This window comes from Brassica rapa, chromosome A01 (assembly GCF_000309985.2).
Source record: "Brassica rapa cultivar Chiifu-401-42 chromosome A01, CAAS_Brap_v3.01, whole genome shotgun sequence".
Lineage (NCBI taxonomy): Eukaryota > Viridiplantae > Streptophyta > Magnoliopsida > Brassicales > Brassicaceae > Brassica > Brassica rapa.
The window spans coordinates 19,379,489-19,403,897 of NC_024795.2; the positions used below are offsets into that span (position 1 = coordinate 19,379,489).

A 24,409-nucleotide genomic window follows, 5' to 3' on the forward strand; every position below is an offset into this window, starting at 1 on the left:
AAATCATCAACATATACTACCACGATTAGGAGGCTCGTCTTGTCTTGCTTTCTGTATAGAGAAGGTTCTTTGGAGCATCTATGAAAGTTCAACCCAACAAGAATCTTGTTTAGCTTAGCATTCCAAGCTCGAGGCGCTTGCTTCAAACCGTACAACGCCTTTCTCAACTTATAAACTTTCCCTTCTTGTCCTGCGATCACAAAGCCCTCAGGTTGTTGTACAAATACTTCTTCCTTAAGTTCACCGTGCAAGAAAGCCGTTTTCACGTCGAGGTGATGTATTTCCCAACTAGATGAAGCAGCTAGCGCGATAACTAGACGGATTGTCTCTACTCGAGCGACTGGTGCGAAGACTTCATCATAGTCAATCCCATGCTTCTGAACGTAACCTTTAGCTACTAACCGCGCTTTGTATTTGATTACACTTCCGTCGGCATTACGTTTTATTTTAAATACCCACTTCAAACCAATTGGTTTTACTCCTTTAGGCAACTCAACTAAGATCCAGGTATTGTTCTTCTCAATGGAGCTTATCTCGTCTAAACACGCATCAATCCAGACTTGTAGCTTCTTTGCCTCGGAAAAATCCCATGGCTCATCATTGATGATCATAAGAAGACGTTCACATTCTCCATCGGCTAGGAGGACATAGTCTTCTAAGTACAGAGGTTTATTACTTACCCTTGTTGATCGTCTGGTTTGTGGCTGAGGTTGATCTGTATCAGGATCATCATCGTTTTCTTCTTCTCCTTCACTAGTTATGGTGATAGCTTCATTATCTCCTACTGCTCTTGCCTCTCCCGTTTCTTTCTTGTCATTGAGTGCCTTTAGTTCAAGTTCAAAATCTTCATCATGATCATCTTCTCTCGCCTCCTCTGTATTCCAACTCCAACTCTGATCTTCCTTGAAGACCACATTGCGGTTCACAACAATCTTTCGAGTTAATGGGTCCAAAAGCCGGTAGGCTTTAGACCCTGGCTCTGTTCCGAGATGTACTAGACATCTTGACCGATCATCGAGCTTCTTCCTCCCTGATACATCAGTTGTAGCATAACATACACACCCGAATACTCTTAGGTGGTCGAGATTTGGCCTCTTGTCTCGTAGAGCTTCATATGGTGTTTTCCCCTTAAGTGATCTTGTCGCAAGTCGATTTATCAGATAAGTAGAGTGTCGTACTGCCTCTCCCCATAACAAATTTGGAACATTCATGTGTTTTAATATGCTTCTGGTCATCTCTAATAGCGTACGATTCCGTCTCTCTGCAACTCCGTTTTGTTGCGGAGAGTATGGTGCTGTAAGATGTCTCCTGATGCCATGTTGAGCACAATAGAGTTCAAACTCCTGAGATGTGAACTCACCGCCTCTGTCCGTTCTCAACGTCTGGATTGTAGTCTTTGTCTCTTGCTCCACCATCACCTTAAAACGTTTGAAGCCTTCAAAAGCTTCACTTTTATATTTCAACAATATGGTCCACATGTAGCGAGAAAAATCATCAATAAGAACGAACACGTATCGTTTCTGTCCTGGCGTAGCAGGAGTGATGGGTCCACATAAATCGGCATGAATGAGTTCTAGTGGATGACTTGCTCGATATTGGGTTGTCTGAGGGTAGGGTTGTCTAGCTTGTTTTCCAAGTAAGCATGACGTACACGTTTCTTTCTCAACTGCGATATGAGGAATGCCAATGACAAGATCTTTATTTATCATCAGTTTCAGCGTCTCAGTGTTGACATGACCAAGTCGGGCGTGCCATGTTGAAGATTCAGTAGACGTTATTTGCAAGCATTGAGTATCATCCGCATGTAAGATGACTTTATAAAGTCGGTTTCTTGATCGTATGCTCTCTATCATGAGATGACCTAGGCGATCAAACAGCATCAGTGTGTTACCTTTCATTCGTACCTCACAGCCAACCTCAGTGGCTTGTCCCAGACTCACAATGTTGCTTTTTAAGGCCGGAATATAATATACATCGTTCAAGATTTTCTTGGCACCTCCGGCGAAAACAAGACGAATGGAGCCCTTTCCTTTGATATCAACCCGTGAATCATCCCCAAAACGTACTTTTCCTATGATCTTCTCATCCATTGTATGAAAGAATAAGCGGTTTCCACTCATATGGTTGCTTGCTCCATTATCAAGATACCACAAGTTTTTGTTGTCATGATCAGAATCGAAGATGCTTGGATTGACCTTTTGTTCATTAAGATATACTACCTCATGTACCATTAACTCATCAGCTTCTTGAGTATCATCATCTTTCTTCTCAATAACTTCTTGAAGCTTGAGTAACTTGTCCGGACAGTCGCTTGCGTAGTGTCCAAGCTTATCGCACTTGAAGCACGTAATGTGTGAAACGTCCCGTTGAGTTCCTTGTCGATAAGCTTCACGTTGTTGTTGGAAGTTGCTGTATCTCCCACGACCTCGGCCTCTCCATGAGTTATATCTACCTCCTCATCCGCGGCCCCACGTCCTCCATATCCATCTTGTTGTGACTCCGTATTGGAATACAACAATTTTGTTTTATCATCTTGTAGTTCTTCCTCTTCTTCTCCTATTCGTTCTTCATATGCTTTCAATCTTCCTACAATATCTTCAAAGCTTGTGGTTTTGAGATCAAGAACTTGTTCCAAAGATGCAACAATATGGATATATCTTCTCCTTGGTAAGCTTTTAAGAAATTTCTTTACGATCTTGGGTTCTTCGATAATCTCTCCCAACGAGGCTGACTTTGAAGAAATCTCTGCTAGCTTTCCAACGAAAGCATCAATTGTATCTTCTTCTTTCATCTTAAGTCTATCAAACTCTGCCATTAGGGTTTGTAATCTTGCTTCTCTAACTCTCTCTGCTCCAACATGTCGGGTTTTGATCGCATCCCAAACGGCTTTGGCTGTGTCTAGGTCACCAACTTGTAGTGTCAAGGCCTCGGGTATAGACTGAAATATTAAGGCGATAGCCATATCATTCTTTCCTTCAGCTTTACTTCCGGGGTCTATAGCTTCCCATACTTTGTTGACCTTGAATGCTATCTTCATACGCATAGCCCACACCGTATAGTTCGAGGAGTTTAGCATCAAAAATATTATAGAGGAAGGGCCGTGCTCTTTGATCTTCATCTCCGTGATGTCTTCTTTCTCATCTCCCATTGTTTTGTAGTTTGTTAGGCTCTGATACCAAATATAGAATCACAAGTAATAAGAAGTCCTTCTCTTATTCAATCTCAAAGCTCTCAAATCACAAATCACAAATCACAAATCATAAGTTATGCAATATCATATGCATCTCCTTATATATAACTCATAGTTTCCTAATCTTATTAGAAATCACACAAATAGATATTTTCCTAATTCTCAAAGATAATCATAACTCAATATAAAAGGAAACTTGCAAGTCAAGCTTATTCAACAGCAACGAGAACGAGATAAGCGAAAAGAGGAGGTAAGGCAGCGACACATCCTCTAAATTCAACATCCTGAATAGTCAGATAATGCTAACATCATAATACAAAATGGGTGAATCCAATCATAACGAAAAAGAAAAGGCTATTTGTTAGTCTCTCGGTTGAGATGGTGATAATGTAATCTATCTCGCTACATAGGATATTGTGCAAAAGAAATATACGTCTAATAATTAGTTCTAGTTTGTGAAAAAGCAGGTTATAAATGGGCTCTAACAAAATAGTTTTGATTTTGTTATGCATTTGATTTGGAAAGACTGGTTTGCGAGTTATTGGTTAACAATAGACCAGAACTAACCAATGCTTGTTTGATTTTGGGTTTGGAACTTTAAAATAAATAGACAAATTGAATTCGAACTTCCATAGTGGATATAAATTGGATTTAAACTTTGGGATACAGAATGGGCTTTAATTGTGTGGGACTATAGTGATATACTTCTGAAGGGAGGTGAACAGTTACGAAAACCATAAAGAACCGTCAAGATTATTATTAATTATTAAATTGGACGGTGAAGGATGCGGTTGTAAAAGCATCTTATATGAGTGCGAAACACAGGAAAACTCGAAATCAGTTTCCAATCTGAAAAACCAAAACTTCTAGGGTTTGCGATTTGGATCCTTAAATTTCTCTCTCGAAACATGCCGCAAAGACACTCGAAGAACAACAACGATCTCGCCTACTTCACGTACGACGAGAAGAAGAAGCTAGGGTATGGGACCCAGAGGGAGAGGTTGGGGAAAGACTCGATCAAGCCCTTCGATGCTTGCTCCCTCTGCTTGAAACCCTTCATCGATCCCATGTGTTGCCACAAGGGTCATGTCTTCTGCAGAGAGTGTATCCTCGAGTGCTTCCTCGCGCAGAAGAAAGACATCCAGAGGTACTAAAACAAAGAGTCTTCTCTTTTTTGTTGTAAAGTTGACTTCTTTATACGTTCGTATGCTGTCTGTTTCGAGATATAGATAGGGTTGTGGATTAGCTTTATGATTCTTAAGTGAGTTAGGTATCAGTTTAAGTCATTGTTAAGTTACAAAGTTAAGTTCTTTATTGGGCCATATGTTTCCTATGATGTTGTTGCTCAACTATTGTTGTAGATGATTGTGACGTTGCCATTTTGGGTTAGGTGAAGTATGGTTGGTTGCATATAATTTTGTTTGTGCTTGTCTATGGTAGAAAGGGGCTTAGAGTTGTCTCTCCTCACTTGTATATTTTGTTTGCTCTCTATGTTAATATCCTGAGAGAAGTGGTACTAACATGTGGATTTGTTCTCAGGAGGCTTGCTGCCCATGCTTCTCAAAAGAATCAAGATAAGGACGAAGAAGAAGAGAGGCTAATGTTACAAAAGGCTAGAGAGCTCGACGAGTTTGATCAGCAAAACCATGGTGCTTTGCCTCGATACAGTGACAAGAGCCAAAGCCAGGACAAGAATGGTTTTCACGGGGCCAACAGTGTGAAGGCGACTTCTTTTGAAGAAGAGGCGCTTAGGACGATGAAAGCCTTCTGGCTTCCTTCGGCTACACCTGGAGCTTCAGTTAGAGTTGAAGCTCCTGAAACTCATACGGTCTGTCCAGAGGGCAAAGAGAAGCTCAAGCTTAAGAACCTCTTTGCTATCCGTTTCACCGAAGATAACAGCGAAGAGGAAGAGAAGAAGGCGAAATCGTCATCAACAAGCTCTTATGACAAAACCTACATTTGCCCGAGCTGCAAAGTCACTCTGACTAACACCATGTCTCTTGTGGCACTTAGCTCATGCGGACATGTTTTCTGCAAGAAGTGTGGTGAAAAGTTTATGCCCGTGGACAAAGTCTGTCTTGTGTGTGACAAACCTTGCAAGGACAGGAACTTGGTTGGGTTGAAGAAAGGAGGCACTGGTTTTGCTGAGCATGACGATCATCTTGAGGCTAAAGAGTACAAGCATTTGGGTAGTGGCTCTGGTTTAGGGATGGTGAGGATGGGTAAGACATGATGATTGTGGAAAGCGCATCAAATGTTCGATTTGAAATTGTATACAACTAAGAGACTGTTTTCTCTATTTGGCTTTTGGTTCTTGTTCTTTTCATCCGATCTTATTTGCACTTGTACCATGAGTCTTTCAAAGAATTTTCCATGAAGTTGAACTCTACTACAATTTGATTATAACAAGGTTCGAATATACCCTTTGAGCTGTACAAAATGTTAGACATGATCTCAAACACATACAGCTTGTAACAAACCAACAATCATATTTTAAAAGGCAGCCGTACAAAACAAGTGTATTATTTGTTTTAATATCTCTTGTACGTGGCTGAGACGTTTAGCAAGTCACAGGATGGCAGTTTCTTTAGCTATACTAAAGTAATAAACGAGAAAGACCTGTACTATAATTTATAAATTGTTTATTTGCAAAATATCACGTATGGAGCATACAAAACGCCAGATAGGTTTCTAGTTTTCACTTCATGATTCTGAATTCTCTTCTTTGTCTTTTGTTCATTTTTCCTTTGTTCACACTTCTATTCTTACTTCATCTAAACATTTGTGACAACAAAGAAGAAGTTAAAAACATGAACATTGAAACTGAGAACATCCCAAGGAAGCTCGAGGTCAGTTAATGTACATAACAAGAATAAATTTTCAAATTTTGCTGATGTGTATTTTTGTCAGAAAAGAAAAACATTTGCACACTTGTGTATAATAAAAGACATTGATTGGGGTTGTGATGAGTGACTATATGGAACAGGGTAAGTTTGGAGCTATGGTGGTATGTTGTATCTTAGGAGTAGGACAACTTGTGGCATGGAACACAATACTCACTATTTCCGATTATTACTATCAAGTATTCCCTGTAAGTGTAGCTTCTTGATCATGAATCATCAATTCTTTTTATAAATTGTTTATCTATTTATATTGAGGAAAACTATACACATATTTAAACTCGTGCAATATGTAGGTAAAATCATGAGCTTTATCAAAATTTCCTATATTATATTTTAATATTTATATACTACTGAAAACTAATTACTTATCTATATTTGATTTTTAGGTCCACGATTATATAGTGTTCTAACATTTTGTTTCCATGTTCTTTTGTTTTCTATGAATCGTGATTTGATTCATCAAAGGAATATCATCCTTCAAGAGTTCTTACTCTAGTTTACCAGCCATTTGTCCTGGGAACTATATTCATCTTGGTTTTCATGGGGAAAAAGAAGAAGAACCAGAAGCAAATTGCTATCGGTTATACCATTTTCTTCATCGGCTCTCTTCTTTTGATTATTGTGAGTAATTTTTATATATATGCATGGTATTTGTTAGCAGAAATTTCTTCATTAAATAATACAGCCAAAGAGTACATTTTCTTCTTCTTTTGTTTTTTTTTTCTTATAGTTAGACGTGGCTACCAAAGGAGAAGGAACTCTATTAGCATACATCTTTTTATGTTCGATTGTTGCATGTTTTGGGATGGCGAATGCTCATGTAGAAGGGGCCATGCTCGGAGAGCTTTCATTCATGTGTCCTGAGTTTATTCAGGTTTTATTCTTATAAGAAAACTGATATAGGCATAAAACTTTGATTTCTAATTGTTTCTAACTAAAATTTATAATTTTTCTTGTAAGTCATTTGTCGCGGGTCTAGGCGTAGCCGGAGCCATAACATCTGCTTTGAGGCTTGTTACCAAAGCGGTATTCGATAAATCTCCGAACGGTCTTCGAAAAGGCGCTTGTAGGTCACTTAACTAGTGAACTTGAGATTTTTCTCTATATATGCTAAATGTGTGTTCACGTTAAATCTTTGAAGTGGTTATAAACTAATATAAGATCAATTGCAGTGCTATTCTTGGCATTTTCGACTTTGATCGAGTTCATTTGCATGCTTCTCTATATTTACATGTTTCCAAAGCTACCAATTGTTAAACATTATTATGCAAAGGCGGAATCAAACCATGTAGAAGCTGACGAAACGAAAATCACGCAATTAAGCAACAAAGAGTTGCTCGATCAAAACATGGGCCTTGCAATCAATCTTTTCCTCATCTACGCCCTGACTTTGTCAATATTTCCTGGATTTTTGTACGAGAACACTGGAGAACACAAACTTGGTTCATGGTATATGCTTATAAACTTTAATTTGATACCTTTGTTTCTTTTACTTCCTTAATGACACGAAAGTTAAACATTTACTCATACTGTGATGAAAATAAATTCATACATATTTAAACTCGAAAAGAATATGATATATAATATCATTATATATATATTATTCATTCTACTGTTATTTCTTTAACCATATTCATCTCATTTTTGCAATAATTAATCGTCATATTTTCTCAACATATAGGTACCCTCTTGTACTTGTTGCTTCATATAATGTGTGGGATGCTTTCTCGAGATATATTCCTCTTAGCAAACACCTAAAAATTGAATCAATAAAATGGATCACTTCATGCGTGCTTGTGCGGTTCTTATTTGTCCCAGCTTTTTACTTCACTGCAAAAAGCGCAGATCAAGGATGGATGGTGTTACTGACATCTCTTTTGGGACTGACCAACGGTTATCTAACTGTCTGTGTTCTCGCAAATAAGCCTAAGAGTAAATACAATGTAAGTTTTTCTATCAAAACCATATAGTTCTATTTTCATATTTTTTTTTTTGTGGTTGCAGTCTGGGGTCACTGTTTAATTTAATGATCAAGTGTTGTAAATTATTATTTATGATCATAATCAACAAAGCAAATTACTAAATTTAAAACCAAATAGTTTTTTGAAACGTGAATTTCATTGTTTCTTGACATTTCATTTTATATGATTCACAGGTTTTGGAGACAGATGCTTTGGGGAATTTGCTAGTATCTTTTATGTTAGGAGGAATATTCGCAGGTGTTTGCCTTGGTTGGCTTTGGCTAATAGGCACCAAAAGTTCCTTTTAGATGGGTTCAAAGTTATATTTTCTTTCGGAATCGCACAAATCGTATGATTTACATGTAATAAAACAAAATTCATGATACTTTTACAAAAACATTTATCGTTAGCTAACAAAAATGATGTTAAATTATCGTGGAAAATTATATCAACAGTGTTAAATTTTTTTGAAAATATAATATTTTAACAAATGAAACACTTGGACATGTAAGACTGAGCAATTAATTGTCGTTCCAGTGTTTGGATTGATTGTTGTTCCAGTTGGAGTTGTGAAGAGTAGTGTTCCGTTGTGTCTGTCGAGAAATGTTTTTGTGTTGATTAGAAGCAATATTTGCGGAGACCGAAAGTTGTATGAGGGCATGTGGTGAGTGTTTTTGCATCATGATTCGAAGACGTATGTGAAGCTTAATAAGTAAGATATGGTGGAATGTCTTCCCGTATTTGTAGAGACCATTCACTTGATCAACAACTCATTTGTATTCTTCGGGAAGAAGACCTTCAAGAATGATTTCAATTTGGTATTCATGGTCAAGCTATTTACAAAGGATGGCGAGTTGATCCATACAAGTTGTTAAGCTGTGGTAGTACATTATCGATGGAACTTTTTTTTTTTTTTTTTTGAAAGAATGTTAAATTAATTCAACCAAAAAAGCTGTTTTACACTTTGTGTTACATTGGTATATAATTTTTCAGAAAACCAGTCTTAAAACTCCATGAGTTATCTCGTTCCAAACCAAAGAGATAAACCTCCTGTGTGCGCCCTATCACGAATGGAAGAGAGCCTGTTGCGAACGTTCTTGTCTACCATTTTGATTACTTGTCCTGGTGTCATCGGTTCTTCTCCATGCTTACGTTGATTGCGTTCCCTCCATATAGCATACAGAGTTGCTTGGAACACATATCTCACAATGAAGAGCTCTGTTTTGTCTCTGTTTTGATCAAGCAGCAGTGGTATAACTTGGTCCCATTGGCAGGTATAGCGCATATCTAACAGCTTATGGGTTAAACCTTTCCACACCTCCTCTGAAAATTTGCATACAAAGAAAAGATGATCTCTTGACTCCATTGGATCATTGCAGAACACACAAGAGCTGGTGTGTTGAGTGTTCCATTGTCGAATCCTGTCTCCTGTTGCAAGTCTGTTGAGGATTGCAAGCCAAGCCATGAAAGAGTATTTAGGTGTATTCAAAGCAAACCAGATCCCATGGCTCCAATTCACCTTCACGCGAGACACTCTTGTCAGTTTCCAAGTTTCCTTAGAACTGAAAGTTGATTTATATTTGTCTCCTCGCCTCCACAACTTAATATCGTCCCGTTCAAACAGTCCTCTCTCCTTTAGTCGTTCTATGTGATCCTCAATCTCATTAAAGATTTCCACCCGGTGCCTCCTTCTTCGATGCGTTCGGATGACCACATCAACTGTTGCTTCCAGTCGTATACCCATATCTATACAGCCTCCTCTCCCTGTGATATCAATCAGTCTTCCAGCTGGTGTCCTGACATCAAACCAGAAAGATGTTGTTGCACCATTTTGTACCTCTGATTTCGAGAAACCCTTTGCTATGTCCCTGTATTTTAAAAGTTTCTTCCATATCCATGAGCCCAGCGTGGAGTTCTCTTTAACCGTCCAGATAGAACCCTTTTTAATCAAGTATCTAGTGACCCATTGGACCCATAGAGATGATGGGGATGAGGTTAGCTTCCAGAAGAGTTTCAGACTCGCTACCTTGTTTGCTTCGGCGATGGATTTCAATCCCAAACCACCTTCATCTTTCGGTAAAATACAGTCTTTCCATGCAACTTTCGCTTTCTTTGGGTTAAGCTCTGGGCCGGACCACAAAAATGCAGCACAAAGGCTATCTATTTCGTGAATACACTTCCTTGGCAATCGAAACGCCGAAATCCAGAAATTTGTCAAACTGTGTATTACAGAGCTTATCAATTGGAGTCTGCCTGCAAAAGATAAAAATCGGGCGTTCCAGGATGTTATTCTCTTTCGAATCTTCTCGATAAGTGGAGCATAATCAGCCACTGTCATCTGTTTCGTCATCAATGGCAATCCAAGATAACGTACTGGCAAAGAACCCGCAGCAAACGAGAAGTGTTCATGAATAACATTACTCTCTGTTTCATTTACCCCCGCAAGATAAAGCGTTGACTTTTCCATGCTTATATTCAGGCCCGAGAACTCTGCAAATCGCTTAAAGACCTCGAGAATACCTTCGACTGAACGTTTTTTTCCATCTGAGAACACAAGTACATCATCTGCGAAACACAAATGAGTGAGTTTCACACCTTGACAATAGGGATGAAATCCGAATTGGCGGGATATGGCTGCTTGATCTAGCATCCGAGATAGCACTTGCATACATATGACGAACAAGTACGGTGATAAAGAACATCCCTGCCGAAGCCCTCTTCTACTATTGAAATAGCCAGCTAATTCTCCATTTACTTGAACCGAGAACGAGGCCAAAGTGATGCACTTCTCTATCCAGGTGATAAATTTAACCGGGAACCCCAAAGCCTTTAAAGTACCCAGTAGAAACGGCCATTGCACTGTGTCAAAAGCCTTGGAGATATCAATCTTGAGAGCGCAACGTGCTGAGACTGAATCTTTATGATAGTTCTTGACCAGTTCTGATGCTAGCAGGACATTCTCCATCAACAATCTATCCTTAACAAAAGCTGATTGACTCGGAGAGATAAATTTCGGTAGAACTTTCTTCAGCCTGTTTGCCAACAGTTTTGAGATAACCTTGTACAAAACATTGCAGCAAGAAATAGGCCGATAATCTTTGAATAGTATGGCCTCGTCTTTTTTAGGTATCAATGCCAAAATGGTAGAGTTAACTCCTTTCGGTAAGAAACCATATTCAAAAAAGGATGTTACTGCGACCACAACCTCTTTGCCGACTATTGGCCACGCTGCCTTATAGAACTCACATGTGTATCCATCAGGGCCTGGGGCCTTGTTTCGTGCCATCTTGAATATCACTTCTTTAATATCATCTGCAGTGACATTCTGTACTAGCATATTCTGGTCCAGCTCCTCACACTCAAAATTCAGTAACTCTTTCAACGCCTCTACTGAGATGCCTTGATAATCCTGCACCTGGGTAGCTAAAAAGCCATTAAAGTACCGGACTGCTTCTGTCTTAATGTCTTCTTGAGTGGCTGCCGTAGTACCATCTTCCCGCTGGATCTCTCGAATAGTATTTCTAATCTCCCGAGTCTTTGCTGCATTATGGAAATGTATGTTGTTTCCATCTCCCACCTCTAGCCAATGAAGTTTCGCCTTTTGACTCAGAACCTTTTCCTCGATACCTGACAGACGAACCCATCGTTCATAGAGCATATTTTCTTCAGCTGAATTAGCTTGTGATGGCGTGGAGAGAGTCTTTTGTTGGCTAGCGCACAGCTTTTCAAATGCCTCTTTTGTACGCCGAGTAATGTCTCCTACCTGAGCCTTGCTTAGGTTCCTTAGGACAGGTTTAAGCTCTTTGAGCTTTTTTGCTAACCGAAATATGGCAGATGTGGAGCTATATATCTCTGGCGTATCTGCCCAAAATTGTTCCACCATCGGTAGGAACTCTGGCGAGTCCACCACTGAATTAACAAATTTAAACGGACGTTTTGGTCTCAGAACTTCAGTCTCAATCTGTATTCGACATCTCAAGTGATCCGAGCATCCTCCGGCCTCGAAAACACAGTGAGATTGAGGGAAAGATTGCAGCCACTTAGTATTCATCAGCGTTCTATCAAGTTTCTTACAGATCAGCTCCGAGTCTCTCTTATTTGTCCATGTAAATTTGGGACCATGGAAGCTCATGTCAAGCATAGAACAGTACTGTATTACTTCCTGAAACTCTCGCATTCCCGGAGTTACCAGTGGTGAGTTGGTATATCCTGAATGTTCCTCTATCTCCAAAGTTTCATTGAAATCTCCCATCACAATCCAGGGTTTATTTCGTATCATAGGAGAGTCTTGGTGATTTTTTAGATCTTCCCATAGGACTCTTCTCTCTTCTGCCCGATTAGCAGCATAAACAAAAGAACATATGATGTCCTCTTGGGCTCCCTCCATCAAGATAGAACATGTGATCAGTTGAGCACTTTTAAAACAGGGCGTGACCCTCACCTTGGGGCTCCATACCACCCAAATTTTTCCCAATCTACTATATTCATAGTTAGATAGCATTGACCAATCTCGGAATATCGAGGAAGCAATCCTATCAGCTTTACTTTCCCTAACTCTTGTCTCCAAAATACAACCAAACTGTAGAGAACTTTTCTTGATCCATTCTCGGATTACAGGATGTTTATTGGTCTTGTTTAATCCACGAATGTTCCAGAAAAAACCCGACATTAAAAGTTCTTTTTGAGGGACTTTGTATTCGAATAGCTGGACGCATCCTTTGCTATTTGAACCGCAGAGTTTGATAGAACCTTGTGTTTATCTTTGGAGTTTCGAGGAAGAGAAGGCCTCAAAATTGTTTCTCTGCCTTTATTTCCCGTAGCCACAACTGTTTGTGAAACTCCCTCTGTAAGTGGCGCTTCCTTTGTTTTCTCATTATCTTCTGCAGGAAAAACAGATTGGACTATCTCTACTTCTTGCTCTGTTTTCGGAGCTACAAGAATCCTTTCCTTCTCTTTTCTCTGGTCCGCCTCATCTTCAGATTTCTCTAACTCTTCATTTATTAAGCTCTCATGTGATTTAATCCCCTCCATAGATGTAGTTTGCTCGATAGCTTTCTCAGGCTCCTCTGAATTCTTTTTCTCCAAAACCTCCAATCTCTCTGTTATTTCCCCGTCCTCCTCTTCCAAACTTAACACCGAGAAACGTGAGTTGGATAGTAATGAAAACTTCCCAAACTCTAGCTCTCTTCCTCTCTTCTCAGCTGATCTGCATACCTTGCCTGGAGACACTGTTTTCCACTCATTCCCATGGACAGTTAGCTCATCCTCCTTGTCCATGTTTTCATTCTGATTAACACTTGTCTCCCTCTGAGCTTCAGCAGGAGCATCTTTCTCTACATGTTCCTCACCACTTACATTATTTTCTCCACACTTTTCTTGAGCTACTTCCTTTTCCACTGCGTTTTGTGTTCCATAATCTTCTCCACTGTTCTGCTTGACTCCATTATCGTCTCCACTATTTTGTTTAACCACACAAGTTGAGACAGAATGTCCCCATTTCCCACACCTTGTGCATTTCGAAGGCAACCAAGGATAAGAATACTCTACTCTTACTTCCTTTCCTTGGACTTTGAAATTCATTGCCCGTGGAAGCTCCTTTGTAAGATCTGCTTTGACGAATATCTTTGCCACTCTAAAGTCCGCGCATTGTGTTGTTTCTGGGTGTAGACGATCCGGTACTCCCACTGGGCTAGACAAAAAACTGAGGCCCTTCCATGAAAACATGTTCATTGGAACTTTGCGCATATGCACCCACATTGGTACCGAAGTTTGCTCCGGCTGTATATCCTCTGCAAAAGGCATCCACTTGGACATCACAGCAGGAACACCTGCCAAATTCCACATTCCTCGTTTGAGAACCCTTTTTCGCATCTCCTGGTTGATAATCCGAAACTTCATAGTCGTAGGGTTGAGCACAAACACTTCAACCATCTGCGACTTATCCATTGCCCATATCTTGTTGACAATAGCGTGAACTTTCCCCACATGAGGAGCTTTCTCGAGAAATTTCCCAATCAGAAAATCCTCCCACAGAGGAGATGGATCCTGGAAAACTTCATCTGGAACCACAACTGAATCAACCCCATCATTCTTCGTGATTTCCACATCATACTTCTTTAACGATCTTTGATCTTGCGCAACTTTAACCCATGAGCGATTCAAAACTGGTGTTGTCAACGTTTGGGAATTGGTTGGGACCTCTTCCCTCTGCTCCGAGACGGCCAAGCCCTCCGACGGAGGCATAGGCGGCGCCGGAAAAGGTGCCTTGATGAAGCGGCAACTGAAAACCCTAATCGCCAAAAAATCCCCCTCAGACAAAACGGTGCATTTTTTTCCTTTTAAAAAAATATAGATATTAACTAAATATCACTCCTGCTTTCTTTTCTATCGATGGAACTATTTCCTTTAGTCCATTGCGTTAGTTGATTATTGTTTTTTTTGAAGCACTTTTTTTTTATCGAAACACCTTTTTGTTTTTTGTTTTTCTGCTTTTGCGTCAGCTGATTATTCAATTGTTTATGTTGATGCTTAGATGTGCCAGATCTTTGTTGAGGTTGTGGCACATGACATGCACAACTGGTTGGATCAGGGAGAAGATGGCTCCTAGCCATGCACTGAATATGAGCTTGTCTTGTCTCTTCCAGAAAGAGAATTCAGGGTTGACAACAATATCCTTGTTGACAATGATTGTGGCATTCGGGATTGCAGAAATACCATCATGGAAACCAGATAGATCATAGCCATGGAGGAAATCATGGATCTGAAGACTATAGTTTGTTGATGTTAACTTCTTAACGTTGGATGTGTTAACATTGAAAAGTTTTGCGTTTGGATTTGAATGGTGCCGCTAGCCTTGGCTGGAGAGGTTTGTCAGAGGTGGTTGCCTTTGCAACATCAGCGATGATTGATTTAGAGGATAAGAGGAGAATAACTGATTTTTTTTTTTTTTTGGTATGGTTTACTGATATCATGTAAGAAAGATAATATTGAAAAAAATGTTTACACTATATAACTAGGAGGGTCCATTCTCGGAGAAAATTTGATTTCATTCAATTTTTTTTCATCTAATGTTTTTATCTTGAATAATTTTATTTTGTATTTTTATCTAATCTATTAATTTAGATTCATATTTTATCTACGGTTGAAAATTGTCATTTAAATTTTGGACCTGTTAAAAATTACTATTACGCTACTTAAATTTTGGACTTTTTCACGTTTGTTACAATATTATTAAACACTACTTAGATAATACAACCAGTCTATATAAACTAAACCAACATCGTCTACTTAAACTAAATCAAAATTAAGCTAAAATCATTTTCTAATATTTGAGCTTAAAAAGCTTTTGGGATCCTCATAGCAGACAACTGAAAGTTTGGTTTTAGCTTAATTTCGGAATATAACATCGGTTAAGTTTTATTAGACGATGTTGCTTTAGTTTAAGTAGATTGATTGTATTATCTAAGCAGTGTTCATTGTACAAATATGAAAGAGTCCAAAATCTAATTAGCGTAGTAACAATTTTGAAAATGTTCAAAATTTGATTGACAACTTTCAACAGAGAAAAAATAGGATCATAAATTAATAAATTAGGTACAAGATCGTTTATTTAAACTAGCCAAAAACAATTTCAATAAATTATATACATACATTTGAACATAAAATACATATATTATGTATAGATTATAAATTTTTAAAATAAAATTGTTAACCAATAAATAAACTATAGTATTAAATTACAATCTATCTATCTATACAATAATTTATGAAGTGATTTAGCTTATTTGTCATGATTTCCATGATTTTAGGTAATTTTGCTTATTTGTCATGTTTTAATTAGGTTTAAACTGAGTCATTAATTTATTAATAGTTTTTAGTTGAGTCCATAATTTATTAATTTAAATAATATAAATATAAAATATGTAATTAGATATATAATTATTCTGATATTTCTTATTTGTCATGTTTTCCAAGCTTTTAGTCAATTTTGCTTATTTGTCATGTTTTTATTAGGTTTTAGCTTAGTCATTGATTTATTAATAATTTTCAGCTGAATCACTAATTTATTAATTTAAAAAAATATTTTAATGAATTTTATATATAATTAAAAAGAATTTTGATTTAATAATATTTAAATCTATATGTTATATTCAAATTCTTATTTTCTTATTTGTCATATTTTATTAGGATTTAAGCTTTTGTATAAGTTATTGATTTATTATTAGTTTTTAACTGAGTATTTATTAATTTCACAAAACCCGTAATGAATTTTATATATAATAAAACCCACATTTTATTTTAATAAAATTAAATTTCTACGTTATATTAAATAATTAATTATAAACTAATATAATAAAATTGTGAAAATATATTTAAAAATTAAGAGAATTCTTATATATATATTGTTTTGCTATCTGAAAATAATATTTTTATCATAAATTTAAAAAAACTAAGATATAAAACAGTTTATAATTAAATATTAGTCAAACAAAAATATTTATATAAAGATATTTTCTAAACTATTTCTAATATATGAGTGTTTTAAAACTTTTAACATAATAATAAGTACATAGTTTGATGAACATTTTTTGACATATATAAATAATTTGATGTTTGATTTAACTATTTAAAATCATAAATAATAAGTTAACTTGTGACTGAGTTTAAAACAAATTTTCTTGCTTTTACTTTAAACCAGTTTAAGTTTAATCCGTGAAACACTATAGTTTCAGTTGGTGACCACTAGAAGAATGAAAAAATGAACAAAATAGAAAATAAATTTCATTTGAGGAATTGGAAAAATAAAAAATATGAATTTTTGTTCGATTTGTTTCTTATCAAAATTGCATAGGGAAATTTTTTCTTATAAAGTCATTCTTCCATGAGAATTTAGAAGAAAAAAGTGATATCTACCTTTCAATAATTTGACTAAAATTTCAACATAACTGGTATAAATTTTGAGGAACAAAAAATTCACCATAATATTTTTCCTTCAACATATTCACCAATTAGAGTTTTATATTACCAATTTTTGGATTAATAAGATATAAAATAATAAGTATTCGTAAGATGATTATGTCCGCATGTGCGGGCAAAATACCTATAGTTGAAAAATATTAACCTAAATGTTTTGTTAACAATAGTTGATTACTTAAAAGAAATTAATGTGCTAAAAACTTTACAAAAATAAAAGCAACATGTAGGATAAGATTTTCCTGGCACACGTGACGTGAAAATGTGCTTTGATTACTTCATTATCTTTTTTTTTTTCTAAAGCGGCAAGCTTTTCTATTTCCTGATAACATTAAGATATTCCCTTATTTGCATATATATTATGAATATTTTTCTCTAGATCCTATAACATGTATATTATGATATTCCCCTTCTTTAACACTAAGAGTCTAAGACCCTTCTTTTCCTGATAACATCCCTTATATATTAATTGATAAACATTACAATATTATTTTGTAACTACGTGTCATCATGAAAATGAAATTCAGAATTTTTAGAGAAATTGGTCGTTTATCTTAACTTATAATATACTTTTATTAAACTAACTATTAAATTGATAAATAGTGTATAAATGAATATTCTCGCACTTTCCTTTAATAAAAGTTACAGAATTGCCTAATATGATTAACGTATATATGATAATCAATGATTATGAGTAATAAATATTTGATAATAATTTTTATATCTAAACTCTTTTTTGTTTAATTTTGTACCATTAAATAATATTAAAAAACGACATTAATCATATAATAAAAAGTTATTTTTTTTCTTATATGTTATATTCTGAATCTTTTTAAAACGACTATAAATTACTAAAAATGTTAAATGAGTCATAATAAAATTTTGTGATTAATGGTTTAATGTTTTTGGTAATAACAAGATACAAATGAACATAAATCGTATGAATATGAAGTCTCATTTACTAGACATTCATATTATATATTAATATAGTTTAAAATTAAAATATATAACATAGGACAATACTTAAATATGATAATTTCTAAATTTGTACTGAAAAAGTATTGAAACCTTAATATTTTTAATTTTGAAATTTGCATTCAAAAAATCGCACATTAAAAATTTTGTGTTATCATATGAGTATGAATTCGCAATAATATATATGTATACTAAAAGATACTATATATATATATATATATATATGTCCATGTCATTGAAATTTAGTTATATAGCATATAAAATAAAAATGATTATTTTGATTAATTTACCAAAAAAGTATCGTAAATAAAAAAGATATATTATTTTGATTTATGTCTTTACTCTAATTTAATTATATACATAATACATAAATGAATACAAAAAATAATAATAGATAAAAATTAGTTATATATATAACATTCATCCCGCGCGGGTCTTAAACTAGTATATATTATGAATATTTTTCGAATTTTGTTTCTCTTCTTTTCTTTTTGTCAATAAATCCTTTTCGGATTAAAGCCGTTACGATTCACGCGAATCATGCAAATCCATTGATATCGAAAATCAAAGAATCTTCCATAAAAAAACTTTCATATATGCTTAGGTATCGGGGTTAAACCTCATACATCTTTTCCCTCTACCTTTAAACTAGGTTTGCCTAAGGTGAGTTTCTTTTTCTTCTTCTTCTATTACAGTCATAACCTTAATTTGTGCAAGTGTCATGTAGTTCTTTAATGATATTCCAACTCATTCGAGTTCTGTTTCTTAGTGATCTTCTAATCTTAGATTGAAATCAAACTCAACTAAGATAGTTAAGGGACTTAACACCATGTCTTTGATTTGGTAGTCGAGGATCTTGGTGTGAAAGGGAAGAGGCTGAAAGTTTCGGAGCCAAACGAATATAAAATTATATTGATCTATCCTAAGCTTCTGAAATTTGCAGGATTGTGATCCTCCAATGAGTAATTCAGAGGAAATCCCAAGCAGGCTTGAGGTAGATATAAGTTATATAAATCACTAATTCATATAATCTACAGTGTATGTTACTTCCTATGCTAAGTGTATATGATAATTGGATATTGATGATGAACAGGGCAAGAATATAGCACGAGTTGTGTGTTGCATTCTAGGATTAGGTTCTCTCGTGGCATGGAATGCAATGCTGACCATCACCGATTACTATTATCAAGTTTTCCCGGTATGATTCTCTAAAAACATTTTTTTGACAGACAAATCTATTCAGTTGTTATATATAACTTTAATTCACTTCATTTTTGTTTTGTATTGTTTTTGTGTAACAAACAGAAATATCATCCTTCGAGGGTGCTAACCATAGTTTACCAATTGGTTGCCAATGTGTTTATATCAACACTTGCTTACAAAGAAGCCAAGCTCAATACTCGATTTCGTAACATTTTGGGGTACAGCATTTATACTGCTGGCACATTTTGTCTGATCATTGTAAGTACACTTAATTTTCAACAAAATGTGTTTTCTACATGATATACAACTCCCTGGTTTTGATTCATTGTTTTCGGTTTGGGGAAGTTGGATCTTGCTTCGCATGGCAGTGGAAGTGTAGGAGCATATGTCGTGTTGTGTTTGATTGTTGCTCTTTTCGGGTTGGCTGATGCTTTTGTACAAGGTGGAATGGTTGGAGATCTGTCTTTCATGTGCCCCGAGTTCATACAGGTTTAGTTTTGGTCTTTTAGTGATGGATTGTCTCTCTTCACTAAAATCAATTTAGCTAAAAGTTATTATTATCTTTTATTTTCAGGCATTCATGGGAGGCTTAGGCATAGCCGGGGCTCTAACCTCCGGTTTAAGGCTTATTACGAAAGCAATCTTTGACAAGTCTTCTGATGGTCTCCGAAAAGGCGCTTGTAATGTCTCTTCTAACTTCTCCTGTAACTTTTTGTTACATCTTATTATATAACTAAAGCTAATCTTAATCATCATCACGTGTTTCTTGTAGTGTTGTTCATAGGAATAGCAACATTGATCGAGTTAGGATGTCTCATTCTATATGTGACTGTCTTCGCTAAGCTTCCTATCGTAAAATACTACCGTTCCAAAGCAGGGAAAGAAGGGGCTAAATCCGTAGCAGCAGATCTAGCTGCGGCCGGCCTCCAAGAGCAAGCTCAACAGGTTCAGTTCTAAATAACTTTGAACCTAAAACAAACAAAAAACACCAGTGCTGTGGTTTTTATTTCGCTAGTTAATTATCTGTTTAACTTTTGATCCTCACAAAAGGTTCAACAAATGGACGAGACCAAGATCATAAGACTAACGAAGAAGCAATTGCTACGGCAAAACATTGATCATGGGATGAATATATTCATGATTTACGTTGTTACGCTATCGATTTTCCCTGGTTTTCTTTATGAGAACACAGGAGAACACCGGTTGGGCGATTGGTACGTAACACTAACAAGCATTCAGTTCATATTTTTCATTACTATACATATATATTGGTTATGTAAAAAAAAACATTTTGTGTGTTTCATGTGACAAATAAAAGGTATGCACCAGTCCTAATAGCCATGTACAACGGATGGGATTCAATCGCTAGGTTCATCCCCTCAATCAAAATTTTAGCAATGGAATCTAGGAAATGGATCACGGGCTGCGTTATTGCGCGTTTCTTGCTCGTTCCAGCGTTTTACTTTACAGCTAAATACGCGGATCAGGGATGGATGATTTTCCTCACCTCTTTCTTGGGATTGAGTAACGGTTATTTAACAGTCTGCATCTTCAGCATTGCACCAAAGGGTTACAATGTAAGCTACTTTATATATGTCTCCAATCGATTTAGAACTAGTTATATATGTCTGATTCTGTAATCTATTGAATTTCTTCTTAATAGGGACCCGAGTCGAATGCATTAGGGAACTTGTTGTGCGTGTTTCTATTGGGAGGTATCTTCGCTGGTGTTTGTTTGGGTTGGCTTTGGCTCATTGGTAACGGCTCCTTCTAAGCGAAACCATTGGTGCAAACTATTAGATAAAGTCATTCCTTCGATTGGTGTTTATGTTTTAACCTTTAAACTTTGACTGAAACTTTTTTTTTTCTAGAGCAACTTCGTTTGTAGTAGCTACATATTAAATACTTGCAAAGTTAAGATACTTTTTGAGTTTCCTACCAATAAAAAATGCGTCGATTACCATTTCATTGGTTTTTAGATCCATGATTTATTTACAAATATTAGCTAAAAAAATGTTTTGGAACCTAAAAGTGATTCTTTAATTCTTCAGCTCATAAGAAAACCGTCCATCACAAAATTGTCATAAATTTTAATTTATGCAGAAAATGAAATAATAACCAAAACTGAGACACATTTTGATTGAGTTTAGGTTCATAATAACCAAAACTGAGACACAAAACTGATGTGGTGATATATACCGCAAAAGAAAATACAAGTTTGATGTAATTAGAGAGATGATTAAACTCAATTCAAAAGAAAAGAAGAAAAACAAAATTTGAATTTATCTTTTCATTTTTTCTTCTGTAAAAGATGGTGTTTCATCAACTCCTAAGTCAAAACAAAAGTTGGCTCTCAAAAGAGATTCAAACGTGTACAAAATAATAATAATAATAGAAAAAAAATAAACCTTTGTCAAATCTAGGGAGCCATCAGTCCATCGACCGTGTAGGAAAGTGACTTCATCCAATCCGTTTTCAGCAGCATTTTCTGTAGCGTTCGCATTATATCATATCCCGGATCCAGCTTCCGTTGCCATCCCTAACAGAACATACATACATACCTCAAAGCCTCAGTCTTGTTTTAAGATATGAACCAAACTCTATAAATCAACAATAAACTCACCTCGAGAACTAATGTTGTAAACATCACGGTGGAGACATTGCCATCAATGTTAACTCTATGATTTCTCATTTTCTCGAATAACTCGTGCATACAATCTGCTGGATGAACTGATTCTCCTTCTGCTGTTCCCCAGAATCTAAACGCTTCTTCTACTTCCTGTCACAATATGTGTTTTATATATAAATATAAACAACACCACATAGATGAAGAAACTTTGTATGTGTTCTCACCTCGACAAAGGCCTGTGGGTTAGGACACTTCTGTTGTTTAGATAACTTAAGTGTCCGTTCAGCGGCAGTCCGACCATCTCTACGCGCAACCGCCTTGAAAAAACCGAGTAGGTTGTCTCTGTCCGTTTTCGAGAGCTCTGCAGTCATCCCTACATCAAGGAAAATAATGTGTGGCTTCTTCGATCTGAACAGACCTCTTTTAGCACCGTTCTTCCTGACAAGAATGTTCCCGGGGTGCATATCTGCATGAACGAAGTTGTCCACCTGCAAAAAAAAAAAAAAAACAAGAATGTGATAAAAAAATCTTTAAAAGTTATATAACTAAACTGAAACGAACAAAAAAGAGGATTCACCAGGAGCATCTTCAAGAGAGCATTAGTTCCGATATGAGCCACTTTAGACTTAAGCCATTCATGTCCTTCTGGTCCATCCACATAACGAGCCACGCTCTCTCCGTGCTCGAATGACTCAACCAGAACAGAGGGATGCACAAGGGGAAAGACAGGCTTAGGGAAAGAGACATCTTTCCATCCACGGAAGTTATATATAAACCGACTCAAATGAGAAGCTTCCCTCGAGAGATCAACTTGAGACAACATGTAGAGGCTAAACTGCTGCACGCACTCATCCAACCGAAGCCAGTTCAGACCCGGGACGAAAGTAGTTAGCTTTGCCGCCATTTTGATTATCACAAAGTCTCTCGTCATCGTCTCCTCAACGCAAGGATGCCTAACTTTAACAGCAACTTCGGAGGACTTCACCTTTTGTCCTGGATACTGAAACTTCAAGGTGGCTCTATGGACTTGAGCTATGCTCCCGGAAGCCACTGGCGCCTCATCAAACTCCTCGAATATATCAGAGAGCTTACGACCAAAGGCTCTCTCGATGGTTCTTTTGGTGAACTCAAAGCTGTGCTCAGGGGCGTTACTGTGAAGCTTCGAGAGCTGCAAACACAGATCCTTAGAGAACAGATCAGGTCTCGTGGCGATCCATTGTCCGAACTTGATAAAAGCAGGACCAGCTCTCTCCAGAGTTCGATGGAGGACCTCATGCCGCAGCTTCCTGAACCGTGGCCCGCATGAGAACTCCAACAACGCCATCACGAGATTAGGAGAAAGCAAGACTGCTAAATAGAGAGCTCTCCCGAGGAGAGCCACACTTCTCACCGCGGAAAGAACCAAAGTGGAGATAACAACAGGGATGTTAACAGCACTTCTATAAAGAGAAAACTGCTGAGGAGACCGTATTAAAACGGGAGGACTTGGAGCGGGCCTTTGCGCATAAGCGACTTTCCTACAAGTGAGAGCTAACACGCCAGGTACTAACAAGGGCGAACGGGATACAGACAAGCAAAAGGCTTGAGCAACCATGCTTATGCGAGGTAAGTTCCATTGGTGGGTAGAGTATCTATTAAGAAGCCATTTCAAAGAGAATTGAGCACGTTGCTTGACTACATAGCTTCGTGAGAGAAGACTATGACCGAAAGATCTTCCTTTAGCGTAAGGGACAAGGGACAATGAATGAAACCCATTACTCGAATTTCTGAACTGAGGCAAAACTAAAGAGACTTTAACAGATGTCCCATGTTTCTGGTTAGAGTAGAGAGATTGTGTGTATCTGGTAACCACTTTGGTGACCAAGAATCTGCATGAAACAACTTTTTAGAAGGAAACAATCAAAGGGAAAGAGTAAAGGTTGAAACTTTGTAACAGGGAAGCAAAAGCGGAATCGGATGATAAAGCAGAGACGAACCTAGAGAGGAGAGTCATGGCGAGAGACGAGCAATTCGAGGAGAAAGGTTGTTGATCTTCAAACCGTGAAGCGTACGGAGCATTGTCTCATCGATTAGGACTCGGTCTACGGTGGCTCGCCGTTTCGTGGGGGTTTTGGAGGCTGAAGACGATACGGAGAGAGAGAAGGGACCCACAAAAGGCGACCTCGTGGGCTTCACGCTAAAAATATTTGTCGTCGGTCCAAACAATCACGCTAACTAAATAAAATATCTTTTCTCATTTACATATTTAGTAATGTCTCGTCGGCTTACCAAAAAGTACTTTTTTTCTAGGGTTAAGTTAACTAGGTGTTTTCTTGCACGTGATAAATTTTTTAAAAGTTAAATTATATTCAAAATGAAATTTATTAATATTATATATTTTATTATTTTAATTAATATTTAATATAAAGTTGATTATTTAAGCATAAAATTAAAAAAAAAAATTTGTTTATTTTAAATTACATTTAATAATATATATGTAATATATTTAAAATTTGAATCTTAGATAAATTTTTTATCTATTTATTTTGGTTAAATGTATTAAATCAACTTGTATAAAACTACTAAAAAATCATAT

General features: G+C 36.6%; 4 protein-coding genes across 5 annotated transcripts; 3 read left to right on the forward strand and 1 right to left on the reverse strand.

Annotated features, from left to right (window-relative positions):
- The first annotated feature begins 4,008 nt into the window (after nt 1-4,008).
- LOC103830773 (E3 ubiquitin-protein ligase CSU1) lies at nt 4,009-5,613 on the forward strand. Its single transcript, XM_009106592.3, has 2 exons — nt 4,009-4,337; nt 4,730-5,613. Exons 1-2 carry the CDS (start codon nt 4,099-4,101, stop codon nt 5,421-5,423), a joined length of 933 nt encoding a protein of 310 aa, XP_009104840.1. The 5' UTR covers nt 4,009-4,098; the 3' UTR covers nt 5,424-5,613.
- Nucleotides 5,614-5,836: 223 nt separating this feature from the next.
- Nucleotides 5,837-8,552, forward strand: LOC103830809 (equilibrative nucleotide transporter 3-like). Its single transcript, XM_009106627.3, has 8 exons — nt 5,837-6,039; nt 6,177-6,281; nt 6,559-6,714; nt 6,824-6,967; nt 7,054-7,159; nt 7,266-7,542; nt 7,775-8,036; nt 8,249-8,552. The coding sequence occupies exons 1-8, from the start codon at nt 5,896-5,898 to the stop codon at nt 8,360-8,362; spliced, it is 1,308 nt and encodes a 435-aa protein (XP_009104875.3). The 5' UTR covers nt 5,837-5,895; the 3' UTR covers nt 8,363-8,552.
- Nucleotides 8,553-18,206: 9,654 nt separating this feature from the next.
- LOC103830827 (equilibrative nucleotide transporter 7) lies at nt 18,207-21,141 on the forward strand. 2 transcript variants are annotated; one of them, XM_018658995.2, is made up of 10 exons: nt 18,207-18,665; nt 18,850-18,996; nt 19,096-19,200; nt 19,308-19,463; nt 19,551-19,694; nt 19,780-19,885; nt 19,978-20,150; nt 20,256-20,419; nt 20,524-20,782; nt 20,869-21,141. In XM_018658995.2, the coding sequence occupies exons 2-10, from the start codon at nt 18,961-18,963 to the stop codon at nt 20,977-20,979; spliced, it is 1,254 nt and encodes a 417-aa protein (XP_018514511.1). In that variant the 5' UTR covers nt 18,207-18,665; nt 18,850-18,960; the 3' UTR covers nt 20,980-21,141. The 2 variants fall into 2 exon arrangements, with proteins under 2 accessions (XP_018514511.1, XP_009104893.1); XM_009106645.3 differs by having other exon boundaries at nt 18,208-18,665; nt 18,946-18,996.
- Nucleotides 21,142-21,412: 271 nt separating this feature from the next.
- Nucleotides 21,413-24,185, reverse strand: LOC103830838 (uncharacterized aarF domain-containing protein kinase 2). The gene is made up of 6 exons (XM_033274540.1): nt 23,811-24,185; nt 22,412-23,702; nt 22,059-22,322; nt 21,829-21,984; nt 21,609-21,744; nt 21,413-21,565 (listed from the first exon to the last, which is right to left on the reverse strand). Exons 1-5 carry the CDS (start codon nt 23,825-23,827, stop codon nt 21,625-21,627), a joined length of 1,848 nt encoding a protein of 615 aa, XP_033130431.1. The 5' UTR covers nt 23,828-24,185; the 3' UTR covers nt 21,413-21,565; nt 21,609-21,624.
- Nucleotides 24,186-24,409: the final 224 nt, after the last annotated feature.